This window comes from Melanerpes formicivorus, unplaced genomic scaffold, assembly GCF_026170545.1.
Source record: "Melanerpes formicivorus ecotype bairdi unplaced genomic scaffold, bMelFor1.0.p_v2 SCAF_3, whole genome shotgun sequence".
In the NCBI taxonomy this organism is placed as follows: Eukaryota; Metazoa; Chordata; class Aves; order Piciformes; family Picidae; genus Melanerpes; species Melanerpes formicivorus.
This window is the reverse complement of record NW_027142355.1, coordinates 32,372,102-32,392,362: the sequence shown is the minus strand read 5'-3', so window position 1 is coordinate 32,392,362 and position 20,261 is coordinate 32,372,102. Positions and strand designations below refer to the sequence as shown.

The 20,261-nt window shown below is 40.8% G+C and overlaps 1 protein-coding gene across 26 annotated transcripts in view; it reads right to left on the bottom strand.

Moving 5' to 3' along the window:
• The window catches only part of NRCAM (neuronal cell adhesion molecule), a 168,365-nt gene that overhangs the window by 36,665 nt on the left and 111,439 nt on the right, over nt 1–20,261 (bottom strand). For 18 of the 26 annotated variants that reach the window (XM_068170032.1, XM_068170050.1, XM_068170039.1 and 15 more), the window contains 11 exons: nt 16,867–17,010; nt 15,619–15,730; nt 14,533–14,699; nt 14,302–14,449; nt 13,640–13,764; nt 12,654–12,683; nt 11,244–11,345; nt 6,229–6,426; nt 6,045–6,115; nt 4,724–4,949; nt 4,302–4,417 (listed from right to left, as the gene is read on the bottom strand). In XM_068170032.1, the coding sequence (XP_068026133.1) occupies nt 4,302–4,417; nt 4,724–4,949; nt 6,045–6,115; nt 6,229–6,426; nt 11,244–11,345; nt 12,654–12,683; nt 13,640–13,764; nt 14,302–14,449; nt 14,533–14,699; nt 15,619–15,730; nt 16,867–17,010 (1,439 nt within the window). The remainder of the gene's footprint in view (nt 1–4,301; nt 4,418–4,723; nt 4,950–6,044; nt 6,116–6,228; nt 6,427–11,243; nt 11,346–12,653; nt 12,684–13,639; nt 13,765–14,301; nt 14,450–14,532; nt 14,700–15,618; nt 15,731–16,866; nt 17,011–20,261) is intronic. The other 8 variants (XM_068170044.1, XM_068170116.1, XM_068170123.1 and 5 more) reach the window with 1 other exon arrangement.

The following is a 20,261-nucleotide window of genomic DNA, read 5'->3' as shown; positions in this document are numbered from 1 at the left end:
ACACACTAAAACTGATAAAGCAAGGTAAATGGGTAAAATTTTGCTTCCATTAGGCCAACTGCAAACCACTTCTAAAATTAAGGAGGCTGGGATTTCACATATGAATGCAAAAAAGGGAGCTGTTAAGACTCTACTTGGTACTGGTGAGATCATGTCTTGAATACTGTGTTCAATTTTTGGCCCCTTAATACAAGAAAGACATTAAGGTCTAGTTCTCATTCTAGCAGCTGCTGTAGAAAGACATTTATAAGGTAACAAAAGCTTGAGGTTTTAGTACTACTAGTATTGAATCTCAGAAGGTATAGTTCATTGTACTTCAAGAACTGATAGCCAGTAATGTTTCACAAAGCCCATTATTATAGCTGGGTCATCACTTGTTGCTAGCCAGCCTGAAATTCAAAGAGAGCTTTAATAAGGTGGGTTTGACAAGCAGTGAGTTAGAAGAGACTAAGAGCAAAAGAGACTATCACATTTTCCACATAATGTATGAAAAACCACTGAGTCCCTAAGAGCACAAGGAAAAAATGGCAACAGTAATAGCAAAAATCATTATTTTCAATTTTTTCTTAGGTTTGAAATGCTTTATAGTACCCCAGTGTATCAAGTAATAGCTGGATTAATACAAAAGCAAAGTATGAGTGATGTGCTGTAGCCTGCTGCTAGTTAGATGTCTTCCTGCTTTGTACATACATTTATCTTCATGACAGGAGTCTTTAGGGAAAAAAAAACCTCTCTTTATTAAGAAGTGTGCCTCTAGTGCAACGCTGCACATTGAGCAGCTGTCTGAAGCTGTTTTATTCCTTAGGAAAGCCTGAGTTTGCTAGTAGGGTTTTGCTGATGTGTTTTTAACAGACAGTCATGTGCTTTGCAAGCTGTATCAGTAACGAAGACACTTAAACCATACTCTGCATCCATTAAAAGTTCAGCTTGTATTCAGAGAAATATTTACAGTAATAACTATCATGGGACTCCTTACACCTTGTCTAGCTTTTAAACTATTTCAGCTAGATTTAGCTGTATCAAAAAAACCCCAAACAACCAAAATAAATTACCTAACCACAAACCACTTAAGAAACTTCTGCCGCACCTGTGCCTTATTAAAGGATATAGCATTGTCATAGTATCAGTCAGGGTTGGAAGGGACCACAAGGATCATCTAGTTCCAACCCCCCTGCCATGGGCAGGGACACCCCACACTAGACCAGGCTGGCCAGAGCCTCATCCAGCCTGCTCGTAAACACCTCCAGGGATGGGGCCTCGACCACCTCCCTGGACAACCCATTCCAGGGCTTCACCACTCTCATGGTGAAGAACCTCCTCCTCACATCCAGCTTGAATCTCCCCACCTCCAGCTTCATTCCATTCCCCCTAGTCCTATCACTACCTGAGATCCTGAGAAGTCCTTCCCCAGCCTTCCTGTAGGCCCCCTTCAGATACTGGAAGGCCACAATTAGGTCACCTAATTGTCATGTTTGTCCTAGCCATAACAGCAGAACCAGTCAGTGGTCAGGTCTGATGTCAGTCCTGTGATCTTGTTTACTTATGACTATTGATTAACTTATTTTAGTTTCAGTTTTCTTTAGCTTTGTGTAACTGTGTAGTTCTATTCCCCACAGAAACAAAGAAGTCATACTCAGATAGACTAACACACTGAAGAGAAGTAATCATGGCATGACTAACTCCTTAGACCAAGTGGAAAGTATGCAACCCAAGGAAAAAGAAATCTTCATTGCAACATGTAGGAATGCCTTTGAAGGGTAAGAACTTAGCACCTGATACATGGGCAGACATTTGTGACTATGTGTTTTTGTATTAATGATCTTTAACACAAATGTTGTGATTTGGATTCTGACCATTAGTGCTGCTGTAATTCAATTAATAATAAACACTAAGTTCACTAAAGTCCTCACATAATGTTACCTTTTGGTTGTCCATTTGTGTATGAAATACCAGGCTGATATGAGACTGTCATCTAACAGATACACATTTAACAGACTACTAAGTTCTGTTCCTCAGCTGAGTTTATTTTCTAGGGCAAAGCACCATACTAATTACAGATACTTATGGTAGCTCATACAGAACTAACTTAAGTCTCTCTGGATGGTGGTGTTTTGTGCCAAGTAAGCGATGGTCCCATACCAGAAACATCCATGTAGTAACCAGCTGTAATGCAGTGATCTACCTTTATGCTCCTCCAAATACTCCATACACTCCTCATTTTTCAAATATTTCTTTTTCCTTCTTTTATTTAAACAGAGGGAGTTTAAATCAGTCTCTCTTATGAAGTAACCCAGTCTGGGCTGTGTAACTACTCTGTTCTGTTAGAACCTATTTATGAGTACACTTGGCAGGGGAACAAATAAGTAATTTTTTATGTTCTTCTGTTGTTGCATAGGAATTCAGTATATCCTCTAAATCTACTCTTCCCTCCACAACCAACCCACCATGCTTCTGCAGTTTCCATTTGAGTTTTTTCTAGTGGGTTTCTAGTGCAGTGCAACCGCTGAAGCAATCTGTCATCTGATTTTCCCTGTCCTCCAGGGACATCAGTTCTCCCAGTTTCAAACCATGAAGTCCCATTTTCTCTTAATTACAATCTTTTGTCTCCAACACAGACTTCTCAGTCATCAGCAAAGCCTGCTTCCTTCGAATACATGAAGACTCCAAATCTTCTGCCATTTCCTATCTCCTTAAATTGAGTTTTTAAACCCAGCTTTTTCCTGGTCTCCAAGAAGACACAGCACCCAGCATGTCCAGAGAAGGGCAACAAGGCTGGGGAGAGGCCTTGAGCACAAGCCCTATGAGGAGAGGCTGAGGGAGCTGGGATTGTTTAGCCTGGAGAAGAGGAGGCTCAGGGGTGACCTCATTGCCCTCTACAACTACCTGAGGGGCGGTTGTGGCCAGGAAGGGGTTGGTCTCTTCTCCCAGGCAACCAGCACCAGAACAAGGGGACACAGTCTCAAGCTGCGCCAGGGGAGGTTTAGACTCAAGGTGAGGAGGAAATTCTTCACCAAGCGAGTCATTCGTCATTGGAATGTGATGCCCAGGGAGGTGGTGGAGTCCCCATCCCTGGAAGCGTTCAAGAGGAGATTGGACATGGCACTTGGTGCCATGGTCTAGTCATGGGGTCTGTGTTGCTAGGTTGGACTCGATGATCCTCGAGGTCCTTTCCAACTTAAGTTATACTGTGATACTGTGATGAGCTAGCAAGTGGCCAGTTACTCAGAATTAAAGATGTGATTAACCATATTATGTCAGAAGATGAGCAATCTTAGCATTAAACCTAGAAGAGACTCCTTCAGAAACTATTTCTCCTCATCCCTTAATATCCATTTGGAATGAGATCTGTAAAACTACTTTCTTTTTTATTTTTATTTCTAATTTGTGCAATGTGTACAAACTGAATTGCACAAGCATCCCATTTGCTTTCAAGGACAGTGTCAGAAGGGGCTAGTGCTACAGGGCTGGAACTCTGTCGAACTTTAAATGAACTGTATGAATGCTGTTGCTCGTCAGGAAAACTTCTGAGCTTACTGAACAGCAAGAGCCCTTTTATATGTCAGTTACTTCAATCCAGATACAATCTCACATAGGAGTACTGGTCCATGGTAGGCTGAATATGAGCAGTGTGCCCAGGCAGCCAAGAGGGCCAATGGCATCCTGGCCTGCATCAAGAACAGTGTGGCCAGCAGGAGCAGGGAGGTCATTCTGCCCCTGTACACTGCACTGGTTAGGCTGCACCTCGAGTACCGTGTCCAGTTCTGGGCCCCTCAGTTTAGGAAGGATGTTGACTTGCTGGAGCGAGTCCGGAGAAGGGCAACGAAGTTGGTGAGGGGCTTGGAACACAAGCCCTATGAGGAGAGACTGAGGGAGCTGAGGTTGCTTAACCTGGAGAGAAGGAGACTCAGGGGTGACCTTATTGCTCTCTACAACTACCTGAAAGGAGGTTGTAGACAGGCGGATGTTGGTCTCTTCTCCCAGGCAGCCAGTACCAGAACAAGAGGACACAGTCTCAGACTGTGCCAGGGGAGGTTTAGGTTGGATGGTAGGAAAAAGTTCTATACAGAGAGAGTGATTGCCCATTGGAATGGGCTGCCTGGGGAGGTGGTGGAGTCGCCATCATTGGAGGTGTTCAGGAGGAGACTTGATGGGGTGCTTGGTGCCATGGGTTAGTTGTTTAGGTGGGTTGGATTGGTTGAAGGGTTGGACGCGATGATATTGAAGGTCTCTTCCAACCTGGTTTATTCTATATTCTATCTGTTTTAATAAATGAGAAACAGAATGCTTTTGACTGTACTTACTTTGTACCCTTGAAGGTGTCCTCGGACAGTTTTTAGTGGAACTGTGTCCCAGTGCACCTTTGCTAATGTGCTGTTAATAACATGAACTTGTACGTTGCCTGGAGCAACCATTGGCACTGTGTGGAAAGGATGCAACAAACACCTGGTTAGAATCAGAAATCACACAAACATACCTTTTCAGAATGAGTCTTTGCATTGCACACATGGAATAAGTCAAATTGTTCCCAGAGCTCACCTCAGCTGAAAAGCTGACCACAAGATTAATACTACAGAGTATTACAAAACCTTATTAGCTTCAAATTGCTTTATTTTAATAAAATTAATACCCTACTGCCCCCCTTATTCAGTATTTTAAACAACCATTGTGTTTACACATTTAGTTGCTTTTAATTAGGATGACTGAGTCAAACTACAAAACTTACAGTCTTCCCCTGAATGTCCAATCACCTCTGATGGCTCTGGTGCATATCCAAGGTCATTTAAAGCTTGTACTTTTATTTCATAGGGAACAAAAGTTGGTGTACCAGACACAATATATTTAGATACATTTGCAACTATAACAGATGTCCACTCATCATCAACATCCTTCTGACGCCAGCTGACTTTGTACTGAAGCCCTGGTCCATTAGACTGAAAACCTTTCAAAGACTGAAAAGAAAATACAGCATGTTTTACAACACTACAAAGCATCTGAAAATATCCAAAGTCACAAAGCAAATATATTGATCCTTCTTCAGGATTTCACTCAAAATGTTCCCTGTGTTCTGTGACAGGGAAGCACTGCCTGTATTTCCAAGCTGTGCAATTTAGATTTGAGAAGGCAGTTCAGGTGCTTTTCTTTCATTAGGAAAAATCACATTGAATGGATGGTGATCCTGGCTAATGCTTATGCAACCATACACCCTGATTTCTGTATACTTATTTTGTTTGCAAAGATTTGTTACGAACTAGAAGAAGGAGAAGCAGACTTACACCAACCCCACAGACACAGGGTTCTCTTGACAATGTTTCTTGCCTGGGATGGGAGCTCTCCTTGAGCTCCTATCATGCTGACAGAACAAACTTCTCCACAAAAGTTGTTTTGTGAAAGAGTGCACAATGATCTCTTATCACAAAAAACTGAGTGTAGACTAATGAGTAACATTAGAATTCAATCTAAAAATAAGAGTCTACTTGAGATAAACCTCAATTTACATATTCAAGTTTGCCTAAATTGGCAGCAAAACATCCTGTATGAACAGCTTATCTCAAGAAATCACTCAAGGGAAATTCAGCATCATAAAACACTTTCTTGGTTTTTTTTTCCCCCCAGAAGACACACAGAATTTCCCTGAAAATGAAGATGGGAGAAATGTCTTGAGTCTTCTTTCTTAAGACTGTTTTCAGCAAGCAATGCCTTGTATCACAGTATAACTAAGGTTGGAAATGACCTCAAGGATCATTGAGTCCAACCTTTCCACACAGATCCCATGACTAGACACCAAGTGCCACGTCCAATCCCTTCCTGAACCTTTCCAGGGACAGTGACTCAACCACCTCCCTGGGCAGCCCGCTCCAATGACGAACGACTCGCTCGGTGAAGAACTTTCTCCTCACCTCGAGTCCAAACCTCCCCTGGCGCAGCTCAAGACTGTGTCCCCTTGTGCTCATAGCATGTTCAGTTAGAACATTACTGTCCCTCATTAAAAATGCTAATTGCAGACTTGAAGTCAAACAAATGAAACCTTGAAAAAACAAACTTACCTCCCATGTTATTACCAAGTTATCAGGTTCTGAGCCTATCCCTTGTACATTAGAAGGATTTTCATCAGGGTCTAAAAATAAAATATTTACACATGAACAAGAATGGCTGCTGTTTGCATTCCAGGCAAACTCAATGCCATTCACAGCATACATCAATCACTGCTGAGCAGGAAGAGTTATTTACTTGCAGATTTTGTCAGGTACTGCTCAGATGGTTCGCTGGGCGGACTTCTGCCAATCTCATTGACAGCTATCACGCGGAATGAGTAGTTGACATACGGAGACAACTTCAATTGTACTGTTGTCTGAGTTCCAGGAACTTCCGTCTGGTAATGCCATACCCCTGGTTCATGCAGCCCATCTTCATATTCAATCACAAAGTCTGTAAACAGAAATTGAATCCAACTTTATGTCAAAACTTGCGACACCCTCCTAGATCAGTGTAGGCATTTCTGAATCACAGAATGTTAGGGGCTGGAAGGGATTGCAGAAGATCACCCAGTCCAACCCCCCTGCTGGAGCAGCATCACCTATACCAGATCACACTGGAACACATCTAGGTGGGTCTTGAATATCTCTGGAGAGGGAGACTCCACAACCCCCCTGGGCAGCCTATTCCTGTGTTCCATCACCCTCACAGTGAAAAAAATTGTCACACAATCATAGAATCACCAAGGTTGGAAGAAACCTCAAAGATCATCAAGTCCAACCTGTCACCACAGACCTCATGACTAAACCATGGCACCAAGTGCCACATCCAATCCCCTCTTGAACACCTCCAGGGATGGGGACTCCACCACCTCCCTGGGCAGCCCATTCCAATAGCTAACGACTCAGTGAAGAACTTTCTCCTCACCTCGAGCCTAAACTTCCCCTGGTGCAGCTTGAGACTGTGTCCTCTTGTTCTGGTGCTGGTTGCCTGGGAGAAGAGACCAACCCCCTCCTGGCTACAACCAACCTTCAGGTAATCGTACACAGCAACTCATGGAACTTCTTATGCCTCAGCTTCTACCCATTGCCCCTTGTCCTGTCATTGGGCATCACCAAGAAGAGCCTGGCTCCATCCTCTTGGCATATTTATAAACATTAATGAGGTCACCCCTTAGTCTCCTCTTCTCCAAACTATAGAGCCCCAGCTCTCTCAGTCTCTCCTCAATGAGGAAGATATTCCACTCCTTTAATCATTTTGTGGCTCTGCACTGGACTCTTTCACGCAGTTCCCTGTCCTTCTTGAACTGAGGGGCCCAGAACTGGACACAATATTGAACAAGCTAATCAGGAGGGACTGATCCAATCAACATCTTTAAAAATAAAGGAAAATAAAATAGAAGTATATCACCTTGAACACAGATCTCAAAAATAACAGCTAGGTAGAAATATAATAGAAACACTCTTACATTATTTTGTTAGTCTCAGTAATGGAGCTACTTGTCAGGTAATGTGTTATTATAAGAGCTCTCTCTCAGGTACTGGATTTTTATGTAACAGGAACCCTTGAACTATCACAGCCATAAAGTGAGATGAGATTAGAATTTTGATGTAAGAGATTGTATTTGGCTGGCAAATGTATTGGTTTTAGTTGTGTCAAGATGACAGTAAGCAGCACATGCACAACATTAAAAGTTGCTGAGTATTCCATTCTCCCCAGTGAGAATGGTTTAGAAAACTATTTAAAGTCAAAAACCAATACTTGAGGAAGTTTTTGAGAGCACTTCTCACTATCTTCAAAAAAGTCAAGGAATGTATGTTCAGAAGCTAAATTACTCGAGAGTTCTCTGTGTGACCACTACAATGATTACTGCTAAGACTCTACAGAGTATATAACCCCAGGGATAAATAGGTGTATTGTTCAACATCTTTGTGGGTGCCATGGACAGTGGCATTGAGTGCACCCTCAGCAGGTTTGCTGATGACACCAAGCTGTGTGGTGCAGCAGACACGCTGGAGGGAAGGGAGGCCATCCAGAGGGACCTTGACAGGTTGCAGAGGTGGGCACAAGCCAACCTCATGAAGTTCAATAAGAGCAAGTGCAGGGTCCTGCATCTGGGTCAAGGCAATCCCAGGCACAAATACGGGCTGGGCAGTGACTGACTGGAAAGCAGCCCTGAGGAGAGAGACTTGGGGGTGCTGGTGGACAAAAAGCTCAACATGAGCTCTCAGTGTGCACTTGCAGCCCGCAAAGCCAATCAGATCCTGGGCTGCATCAGGAGAAGTGTGGCTAGCAGGTAAGGGAGGTGATCCTCCCCCTCTACTCAGCTCAGGTGAGACCCCACCTGGAGTACTGCATCCAGTTCTGGAGCCCCTATTACAAGAGGGATATGGATGTGCTGGAACATGTCCAGAGAAGGGCCATGAGGATGATCAGAGGGCTGGAGCACCTCTCCTACAAGGACAGACTGAAGGAGTTGGGGCTGTTCAGTCTGCAGAAGAGAAGGCTCCGAGGTGACATAATTGTGGCCTTCCAGTATCTGAAGGGGGACTACAGGAAGGCTGGGGAAGGACTTTTCAGGATCTCAGGTAGAGATAGGACTAGGGGGAATGGAATGAAGCTGGAGGTGGGGAGATTCAGGCTGGATGTGAGGAGGAGGTTCTTCACCATGAGAGTGGTGAAACCCTGGAATGGGTTGTCCAGGGAGGTGGTTGAGGCCCCATCCCTGGAGGTGTTTAAGAGCAGGCTGGATGAGGCTCTGGCCAGCCTGATGTAGTGTGGGGTGTCCCTGCCCATGGCAGGGGGGTTGGAACTAGATGATCCTTGTGGTCCCTTCCAACCCTGACTGATACTATGATACTATGGAGTAAAAAATAATGCCTGTTATCAAACACAAAATGGCATTTTTTTAACAGCTGTGAAACAGCCAAACAAATTTCCTACTCGTAGGTACAAGATATAAATTGTGAAAGGTGTGAGAGGAATTGTTAGGAGGAGAAGTGGAGAAGAATGTGAGCACATTCCACAGAACCTTAAGTTTAGATATATGAAATTCACATAAGAATGAAATGTTTGTGTGTTGTGTTACAAAAATTTCCCCTGTCTCATGTGTAGGTAGAGACAGGACGCCAAAATCTGACGCAGACCACATCCTGTTTGCACTAGTAAAGAAATTCTGAAGGGTATCTAGAAATTGCTTTTAGAAGACTACTTACAGTATCACATAGAAATAATGCACAATAGTTTGAGAAATCAGGATGTCCAAGGTAAATAATCCTAATCTTATCCTTCTGGACTTAAAGCTTGCAGATCTCATCCTGACCTGGGCAGTAACAAACAATTCATAGGACTCTTCAAGGAAAAAATATCTGAAAATATTTGAACCTTCTGAAAGATTCTGGAACATCCATAATGTGATTTGTGTAAAGGGATCACTCATAATGAAGTGATATCCTTGAGTCCTGGTCTGCACTTTGAAATAACAGCAGCAGCAGGACCAATGATAGGATCACTTATGAAGCAAATGGTTTCTTTTTCGGGATCTCAGGGGATCATGCAGCAATATAAAATGTATCCTAATTAAACCAGCATCATCTATTCAGAAGAGTTCAGTTTCCAACATCAGACTACATGTAATATCTTCACTCTAGAAAAACTCTGACATGAGCCAGTATCACCTAGTGTCATCTCTTTGGAAACTTTGTGATCCTGTTCCTACAGAAAGGCAAGACTTGTGCCTTCTGATCTGGAAAATATTAAAATGCTGATACAAGAGTATTTGAATAAGCACTAACTTAAATACAACTGAATTATTTACATTAGGCTTATACATAGAATATATTGTTAAAAGTGCATTACTATACATTAGAGAGGTTGTAAAGTGTAAAATGTCAGCAAAACCCCTTGGTGTTTTATCAAAATGATGCCTGATTCTTATGGCTTGTGTTCAGTGTTGATAGCGACCAGCATCCGACCCTGGGAAGCAGTGCTCAATAAGCCTGCCTAGCTCTTGCTCCAAATGCACTGTGTACACTGGCCATGGTAACTTCTGGCAGTTATTAATAAAAATACACTATATAAATAATTAAATTCCTATATTAGGCTGCTCATGTGTCCAGTTCTGGGCCCCTCAGTTCAGCAAGGATGTTGACTTGCTGGAATGAGTCCAGAGAAGGGCAATGAAGTTGGTGAGGGGCTTGGAACACAAGCCCTATGAGGAAAGACTGAGGGAGCTGGGGTTGCTTAGCCTGGAGAAGAGGAGGCTCAGGGGTGACCTTATTGCTCTCTACAGCTACCTGAAGGGAGGTTGTAGACAGGCAGAAGTTGGTCTCTTCTCCCAGGCAGCCAGTACCAGAACAAGAAGACACAGTCTCAGGCTATGCCAGCGGAGGTTTAGGTTGGATGTTAGGAAGAAGTTCTATACAGAGAGAGTGATTGCCCATTGGAATGGGCTGCCTGGGGAGGTGGTGGAGTCGCCATCATTGGAGGTGTTCAGGAGGAGACTTGATGGGGTGCTTGGTGCCATGGTTTAGTTGTTTAGGTGGGCTGGATTGGTTGATGGGTTGGACACAATGATCTTGAAGGTCTCTTCCAACCTGGTTTATTATTATTACATATCTTTCTTTCCTCTTTTTGGACATCAAACAGTAGCATCACTCTATCTCCCTCCTAAATTGCCCCTCCTTCCTCTCTGCTCAATATAAACATGAGCATCTTTCATCATGCTCTACTGGGCACAGCATTTAAGATAAGTTTCCTTTCTCAAAAGTTCATAAATGTTTATTTTCTGTCTTATGGACATGCTTCATTCCTTCAACTCTGGAACAGGAAAAACCCAGAAAACCTATCTGCCTCATATTTTTATGAAGAATAAGCTTCTGTATCATCAATGATGGGCAATCTCTACCGATATTAGCACTCATACTATTTCAAATTAGTGAGAATTACAAAAGAGTTAATCTAAGATGTTAGTAGGTCTCTCCTTCAGAAGCATACAACGGATGATCTCTATGCATTCATAAGGCTGGACAGAACTCACATCAGTATCAACTTGTGTGTTAACTAGTTCAGACTTCTGCTCAGCTCCTCAGGCCAGTAAATAAGTCTTTCTGCTTGCAGTGCAGTAGAGGACATTCACTAACTTTTTATGGCATCTGTAGCAACTTAGTTTGCCATTCTTTCCTGATGAACTCTACATTTATCTCAGAATGGTGGAATCTCAGAAAAGTTAAGGTAATGCTATTAAGATAATGCAATAGATACAAACATACTTGTAATGGGACTGTTATTTTCATCTCCTGGTATCCATGAGAGTTCAACGCTTCTTTCTAGCTGACCTGTCAATTCCAAGTCAAAGGGTGGATTTGGTCGAGCTGTAAACCAAATGAACACAAAGTAAATAATCTTTCTAAAATAGGTTGTTTCATCTTTGAAAAAATCCTATGTTACAACCAAAAGGGTTCCATAAACACAGCAGGGACAGTCTACTCACATAAGGGTGACATAATGACCATTAGCATGCAATTGTTACAAAACAGAGATAAAACAGAGGACTGATATATCTGAATACCTCTACACACTAATAAATATCTAGATGGGATTTTACCTACATCTGATCACACTGTGAACAAATGTGATGTAATGAAATGTAAAGCATTAGGAAGTACATATTTTGCTGATTAAGGTTGGTTATCTACTTTAAGCAGAAATATTTACATGGAAAATAAAGAAGCATTCACGACAAAGAAGCTTTCTAGAATCACTACAAGTATTTTGCATGTGAATTCAGAACAGATAGAGTTCCAGTTCAAACATATTCAGGTTACTAAGTCATTTACTTTTTGCTGTACTTCAAAAATTCCTGAAATGCATGCAAGCTGTTAACACACATTCTTCATAAGGCATAAAGATGTAATTGGCTATTCCAAATTGCTGAAAATAATTAGTTATATAATTGGTTACACAAAAGAAATCAAGATTAATGAGGAGGCTCATTTAAGACTAGAGAATGTAATAGGATTTGCGGAAGAGTCCTTAAGACTGTCACATTTAGAAATGGTTTAGGCATATCCCATTGTTTTTTTAAAACCAAAGTTCAGAAAGCATGTTACAGGCTGTATACTGTGTACTGTAATTTTAAGTTCCTTACTATCCATTGGATCAATCATAAACCAAACTAGTCAATGTGGTACTGTACATCTATGAGCGAAGCAAAATGAAGGCGAAACATGAAAAAAAATAAAGTACACCAGGGTTACAAAGCTGCCATCAAAAACTATGCAAAACCAGAACATAATTTGGTTGGTGCACGTTCTTTGAGAGCAAAGTAGCTTTCTGTGAACAGGTAGATTTACTTTTTTTTAGGTATTTAATTTATTTTAGAGTTATATAACTCACTTTCATTACAGTGAGGAAAACATCCCCGCACTGTAATCAACCTTAGCTAAGGTAATTTAGCTCTGAAAAGAATTTCTTTGTTAAAATACAAAGCAGTCAGCACTGTAAAATTCCAAAGTCCAGTACACCAATAACGAAGTAGCTGATGAAATTGTATGAAACCACACACACTGGACAAACACAGGAAAAAGGGAAACAAAAGCAAGCATGTTGCACTTTTGTGACAGGCAAATGAGAAATAGGTTTGTCAGATGATGTAGAAGGAGAACTTCATATTAGTTTACCGTAAATGATAGCTGGAGTTGGGGGAGCAGCTGAAAAGAACATTAATATAGAGGATTTAATCAGTTAGTAGCCAAAGAAACAGAATACTGTAGGTCACTTAAGACTATAATTATTAGAGACAAAGAAGAGGTAACTATTTTTGACTAAATGGTTGATTTTAAGTAAGACATTGCCAATTTTTCACTGAAAAGTTATACAAGTACTCTTGAGTGTGTTATCCATTTTTAAAATGAGGATAGATCAAGAAAAGTAAGCACTCTTATAAAAGCTTTTAAAGAAGTACTAAGTGATTGGCATATGTGATAGTGTGGGGTGTCCCTGCCCATGGCAGGGGGGTTGGAACTAGATGATCCTTGTGGTCCCTTCCAACCCTGAATGATACTATGATACTATGATTCTTGGATAGGCATAAGATGACAACACAGCTTTAAAATCTGCATCTCAGAATGAACTCAAGTAAGAATCATTCAGGACATTGACTTAAAATTTTCCTACAAACCAGAAGAAGGGACAATCATGTATTGTTTTGTGGCAGTAATATATATTATACAATGATTTGCAATTGTGAAAACTTAAGAGAGAAACTTAACTAACTTAAAAAGAAAATCCTTGCAAAATCAGACAACTAGCCATGCCAAGTTTTCTGAAGCATAATTTAGCTGTAAATGAGATTCTGATATAGCATGTTACATTGAAATATTCTGCAATATGTAATCTACTCTGTCAGCTCAGTTGTGATCCAAATAAAAATCTATACAGCATGAAATTGAATGTGTCCTGTAGCTGCTGAACCCTTTTGTAAGTAGCTGACTTTAAGACTGCATTAAAAAAAGCCCTGAAACACATTTACAAACAGGTGACACTTCCTCTGTCCTGTCCAAGAAACCAACATGTTTGTGCTTTTCATTTTAAATATAACGCTGTTTTCATAATTAACAGTAACTTAACACAATTCTGCTATCATAAATTTTGAGAGTATTCTTACCAACAACAGTAAGCACAGCACTTGCTGAAACACTGTCCAGAGTAGTATTAACTATGCAAGTGTATGTTCCATCATCTTTATCAGTTACATTCATAATGGTCAAGTTGTCTTTACCAACTAGAAACCTGTAAACACAATAGATTCAGCCACTGATTTTTCAATAACTGGTAGTTACAAGAAACTTGCACAAGACATTACCAAATCCCATATGCTTGTCTACCTCAGCAAGTACCTAGACAGCAATGTAAGCTATGGGACTGCATTCCTACCTTGCTCTTGACCATGCTCCCTCAGTAACTGCCTATCCTAATGTGCTTTTATCTCTAAATATCCTCAAACCACTTTTAATTATCTGTGACCCAGAGCAAAATAGTCTTCCATTATCTGCTTGGCTTCTTATGCCAATTATCTTCTCCCTACAGCTGATATACATGGCCAATGGGAACAAGTAAAAATGTTTGCATCTTTCCTTTTCTTTTTTTTTTGGTCTGAATATTTTCATCACTAAGTCATTTAGTCACCAAATATGGAACAGTGATGACATTGATCAGCCTTCTTTGGAAAACCTCATTGGGTCAGTATGTTCCTTTCAAAAATCAGGGAAAGGAGCAGACAAAACAAACTAGAAAACTATAAATAAAAGACAACTATTTTGTCCATACCTTTCATCATCTGGCAGCTCAGCGTTGTCCTTTAACCATATTATTGTTGGTAACAAGGTAGAATCGTGTTTTATTACACACTCAAATGACGCTTGGCCGTATCGCTGAATCACTTTGTATTCTGGCTGTTTAATTATCATTGTGGGATCTGAAATTTAAAATGACTATTAGATATTTAGAAAATCTGAAATTCCATACTGAGCTGTGATGAAAGAACTATTACTTTCTTACCTTTAACTTCCAGATGCACCTCATTTTGTATCTTTCCTAATTCATTCCTTGCTACACATGTGTATGTACCAGTACTATCTTTTTGAGCCACTGGAATCTCCAAGGTTCCATTATCATGGAAAACATATTCATTTCCACGCAAGATGCTGCCCTTCACTCCTTTAAACCTTTATATAAAAAGCAATATAATTATCCAACTTCACAGTTACATTCTGATGTATTTTATTATCAGAAAATAATGAGATTGTGATTGACACATTAGAAATGTGGAGTGTGTCCAGAGAAGGGCAACAAAGTTGGTGAGGGACTTGGAACAGAAGCCCTATGAGGAGAGACTGAGGGAGCTGGGGTTGCTTAGCCTGGAGAAGAGGAGACTCAGGGGTGACCTTATTACTCTCTACAACTATCTTAAGGGAGATTGTAGACAGGCAGAGGTTGGTCTCTTCTCCCAGGCAACCAGCACCAGAACAAGAGGACACAGTCTCAAGCTGCACCAGGGGAGGTTTAGGCTGGAGGTTAGGAAGAGGTTCTACACAAAGAGAGTGATTGCCCGTTGGAATAGGCTGCCCCAGGAGGTGGTAGAGTCACCATCACTGGAGGTGTTCAGAAGGAGACTCGATAGGGTGCTTGGTTGCTTGGTTTAGTTGATTAGGTGGTGTTGGATGATAGGTTGGATGCGATGATCTTGAAGGTCTTTTCCAACCTGGTCTTTTCCAACCTGGTCTGGTCTGGTCTGGTCTGGTCTGGTCTGGTCTATTCTATTCTATTCTATTCTATTCTATTCTATTCTATTCTATTCTATTCTATTCTATTCTATTCCATTCCATTCCATTCCATTCCATTCCATTCCATTCCATTCCATTCCATTCTAAACTACAGATAGAATCATATAATAAGATTTAAGCCTGATTCTGTAGGGATAACCTAACTGTGGTTATGTTAAGGATATGTGATACTGTATTAGCATATTGCAGTTAACACATATTTAAAAACATACTATTTAAACATTGTACCTAGAGTAAAAATAGTTTTTAAACTTTAAATATAACTGTCTCTTTTAACATAAGCACAACAACTATAGCTTACCATTCAATTTCAGGTTTAGGAGAACCGAAATAAGCACAGTCTAGCAACGCAGGACTATCTGCGATGACTTGATACAGTTTATTAGCAGGAGTTAGAATTCGTGGTGGCTCAGCTGAAAAGACAAAGACATCTGAATACAGATACAAAGATGCAAATACAAAACACCAGGACATCAAAAATGGCCTAAAGAGCTATACATCAACATCCTTCTCTGGAGTGATTTCTGGTGTCAATCTAGGTCCAAATATATTCTACTGCCAATAGCCCAAGGAAACAGAAGTATAGGAAAACTATCTTGTGAAAAACAAGTGTTTCTCCCTGGTTTACAAGTTACAGGGATGGGCACCAAAGGCAATGATTTTAATTGGAAAATTTAAATCAGAATGTGCTTGAAGAAGAGAAGCTCCTGGGAACACACTGAACTATGTAATTCTGAACAAATCTGTAGGCAGAAAGAAGCTAAGATGCACTACAGGTGAAACATCTACATATTCTATATTCTTTCATTTAAAAGACAGTGTCTCTCAATCAAAAGATGTGCCAGTTCCTGCAGGTGTCTTCAGAGGCCATTCTGTCTTGATTTTGCTACTGGAGTTTATCAGTTCAGTGAGAAGAGTTAAGAGAGGCCACAATATTCTGTAGTTAAAAATGACATTCTTGGGAAGCCTTCAAGACAAATGCATAATCACATCCCCTTGCAACAGCAATTAAGAGAACTTCTATTTAACTAATCCAAAATATCCATATCAATCATGGTTTACTGAAATACACTAACTTAAGGAATATAATTCCTGGCTTATTCCTTATACTTCCATTTGCTTGAAATAAACTGCCCAAGGAAGTGGTGAGGTCACCATCCCTGGAGGTGTTAAAAAAACCCTTGTAGTCATGGCACTTCAGCACATGGTTTAGTGTTCATAGTAGTGTTGGGTTGACAGTTGGACTTGATGATCTCAGAGATCTTTTCCAACCTTAATGGTTCTATGATTCTATGATTTACATAAACAAAACAGATAAAATTTCTACCAAGTTTTCTCCAGCTTTCACAAGTATCCTTACATAGGAACAATGAAAGTGAAATTCAGAAATATTCTACAAAAGACAAGGTATGTTCTGTGCCTTTTTGCCTTGCCTTTTGCAGGGCTCAGGAAATACATCCACTGAAGACCTTCAGCAAGGCTTGAGCATGCAAGTGTAGTAGGAGGAGATAACAGAAGACAATGTAAAAATACAAAATCTGTTTGTTACCTAGAACATTCACAAATGCATTTGCTAGCAGGTATCCATATTCATTAGAAGCATTGCATTGATATACAGCACTCGACCTTTCTTGCACATGTGAGAAGATAATGGTATCACCATCTACCTTTCTGCTAGGATCTTCTGGAGCAACTGAAAAAGCAAACAAACAAACAAAACCACATGAAACCCCCAAACATTTTCTAAACTGCTTTTGGATGATATGCTTCATGCTTCTGAAAAGAAGATTTATTTTGAATGACCACTATGTCCTTGAGTTTAATGTCTTGGGTGATGTGACCGTTTGAGGCTGTGCCTTTAAGAAAAGGACAGTACTGGGGCACTGTGGCTGAATGTTTTGTAAACAAAAGACAGGTCTAAACAAATTTCATTAGTAGATTGGTAGAATCCAACTTTAAGTTTTGAGTGCTGCTGAGACTTTCCTCAGTTCACTCTCCCCTCCCTTTCCAGCTTGTCTGCTTCTAGGCTCTCTGCCAGACTGACCTTGGACAGATAAGCGTGAGGCCTACTAATACTTTGCTTTAATTTATAACTGCTTTAATTAACAACTGCCCTTTTTCTCTCTTTCTAACCCTCTCTGGGGAAAAAGGGGAGAGAAGGAGGTACAGGGGGGGAACCCTCCTCCAGAAGGGGGGGGAATTTCATTCCTGTATTATTGTTCTTTTTACTTTGCTGTATATTTCTGTGTATATATTGTAAATACTGTAAATTGTGTATATATATCCTGCATTCCCTAAAAATTGCTTGTAAATATAGCCTTTCCCTTTTTGCTTCTCCAGCTGTGGCTAGCTGTGGTTTTTATTTCTTTTTGTGGGGGGAGAAGGCAGGGCCTTCCTCTCAAACCCACGACAGGTGAGTATTCATTGGTTCAGATTTATTCCAATATGACTGAGGAAGTTCTCCCAGTTCTACAAATATTTAACTAATGATGGTAGAGTTCTCATTTTTTGAACTGTCTTTTGGTTTGTTAAGAAAGTAGAGCTGAGACCATATTTTGCATGCAGTAGGGAGGAAAGCTACTTACATGACAAGACGCAGGCAGTGTAAGAAAAATTAGGAAATATTTCTGAATATCAGAAGAAAATGCTGTTAAAAATCATACACTACCCTGCAACTTAAATGCTTCAGCTTTTCGAATCACTTACTATTCTCCAGACACAGAAACAGCCTTACTCAATAAAGCATAAGCAAATCTTTTTAACACAAAATCAAGTCCTCACAAGCGCGGTGGAAGTAATTCAGTAGGTGGCACTCTTTCCCTTATCTAAGAATTATACAATGCCATTTCCTCAACTGCTCTGTAGTAGCCTGAGCTGTAACAGCTCTTGCATCCCAGAATAATCAACAAACAAAATTCTAAGATGTTACTAAATAATGACAGTTCTTGGCTATGATACAACTGGACGTAGTTAGAGAGGTACAACAGACAAAAACCTTTGCTTGTAACAGTGCACTGCATAGGATGCATAAATTATGTTTTAATATTGTAAGAAAATATCAAATAAAACCAGACAAATACATTACTAATAAAGAAACCCCATGGCAAAATTATTGCTACGCTGATATGACTGACACCCTGACATTTTACTGGAGCGTAAATACAATATGTTTGTGGAAGGCACTTTCATATCCAACAATTTCTTGGTTTATTTGGATTCATAGAAGAGACTGATTAACTAAATTAACATCAATTTTCTGTAAGTGACAAACCCTCAGTACTCATCTGTAAAGGAAATAGAGAAATTTCTCCTACATTTTCTCAAACCTGCTGAAATAAGCATGAATTAACTAGAAGAGAAGAAACCAGATGAAGGTCGAGACCACAGTTCTGTGCTCCTGCGTGCAGGTATTCCCACCCTGGGTGAACTCTAAAGCAATTCTGCATATAAAGTAATTATATCAATTTTCAAACAGATACCTCAGGAACAGTTTTCAACTTCATTTTTGACTCTGATTTTCCATCACTGCAAATTGAAATCAGTATCACAAATTAAGAAATGTGGAAAAAGGAGGAGGTACTACTAGAATTAAACACTTTATTCTGTGGATTGCTGGCACTTTTTTCTCTCCTTTTGCTTACATCCTATTGTGTTCCATATTTCACATTATTTTCTATTCTATGTAAATGCCTTTTTCATTAAAAGACTCATGGGCTGAAAATAGATGGAGCAGGTGAGTAGCCCAGCAGGCAGGCCAGCCAGCTGTGAGAAGCAGTCTGTTTCTCCATGCAAATCATTGTTAAATGGAAAATACGGACAATTGCCATCCCAGGAGGTAGGAGATCTGCCCACAGCCATTCCAATTATGGCTGTTCCCTGCCCATGCTCTGGGCTTCACTCCCATGGCCTCTGACTCCTGCAGCAGACAGATCTTTAACGGGTGAACACACTCCCACTCCACCATTCACACACACAACTGGATCTTAGAGAATGCCCTAACTATTAACTTATTATGTAAAATGAAGGCTAGCATCTTCCCTCCCCACTGCTGTATTTAAGGAAAAAAAACAGATAGTCTCTTCAGTTATTTGGAAGTAAGGAGGTAGATGCCTGCTCTCAGAAAACAGCTTCAAGCTGTTGGTCCCACGAGGAAACAAAACCAATCACCAACAAAAACCAACCAAAGAACCTGAGGAAAATGTCCAGTTACACCATTTGACTGGTGCAGCCACTGACATGCTGAAGGGCACTGGTTTTAGAAAGTTGCCTGTTGACACTGGCATCTATTCAACAGCCTGTCTTCTGACATGCCTCATCCTCCCACACAACACCAACTGCTGCCCAGAGAGATTGTAGAGTCTCCTTCTCCAGCAATACTCAAAACCCGCCTGGACACGTTCCTGTGTGACCTACTCTAGGTCATTCTGCTCTGGCAGAGTTGGACTGGATGATCTTTCAAGGTCCATCCCAACCCTTAACATTCTGTGATTCTGTGAGAACCAACACACACATCTTTGCCCATGTACCATGTGTTTTGCAGGGGCTGGCTCTAAAAGTTAGATGCTGCATCATCCATCTGCTTTAATGATCTTTAGTGTGCACTGCTGCACTCATGGCATTGTTGAGGCTGGAAGAGATCTCTGGAGACCATCTAGTCCAACCTCCTACTTAAGCAGGGTGCATGGGGCTGCTCCTCCTCATGTGCAGGATTTTGAACTCCACAAGGCTCTTGTCAGCCCATTTTTCTAGCTGTGGAGCTCCTTCTGGATAGTAGCACGAGCCTCGGCTATATCGGCCACTGCTTCCAGTTTCATGCCATCAGCAACCTTGCTCAGGATACACTTTGCCTCATCATTCAGATCATTGATGAAGATGTTAAACAGGACTGACCCCAGGGGTACATTGCTTGTTACTGGTCTCCAGCCAGGCTTCATGCCACTGATC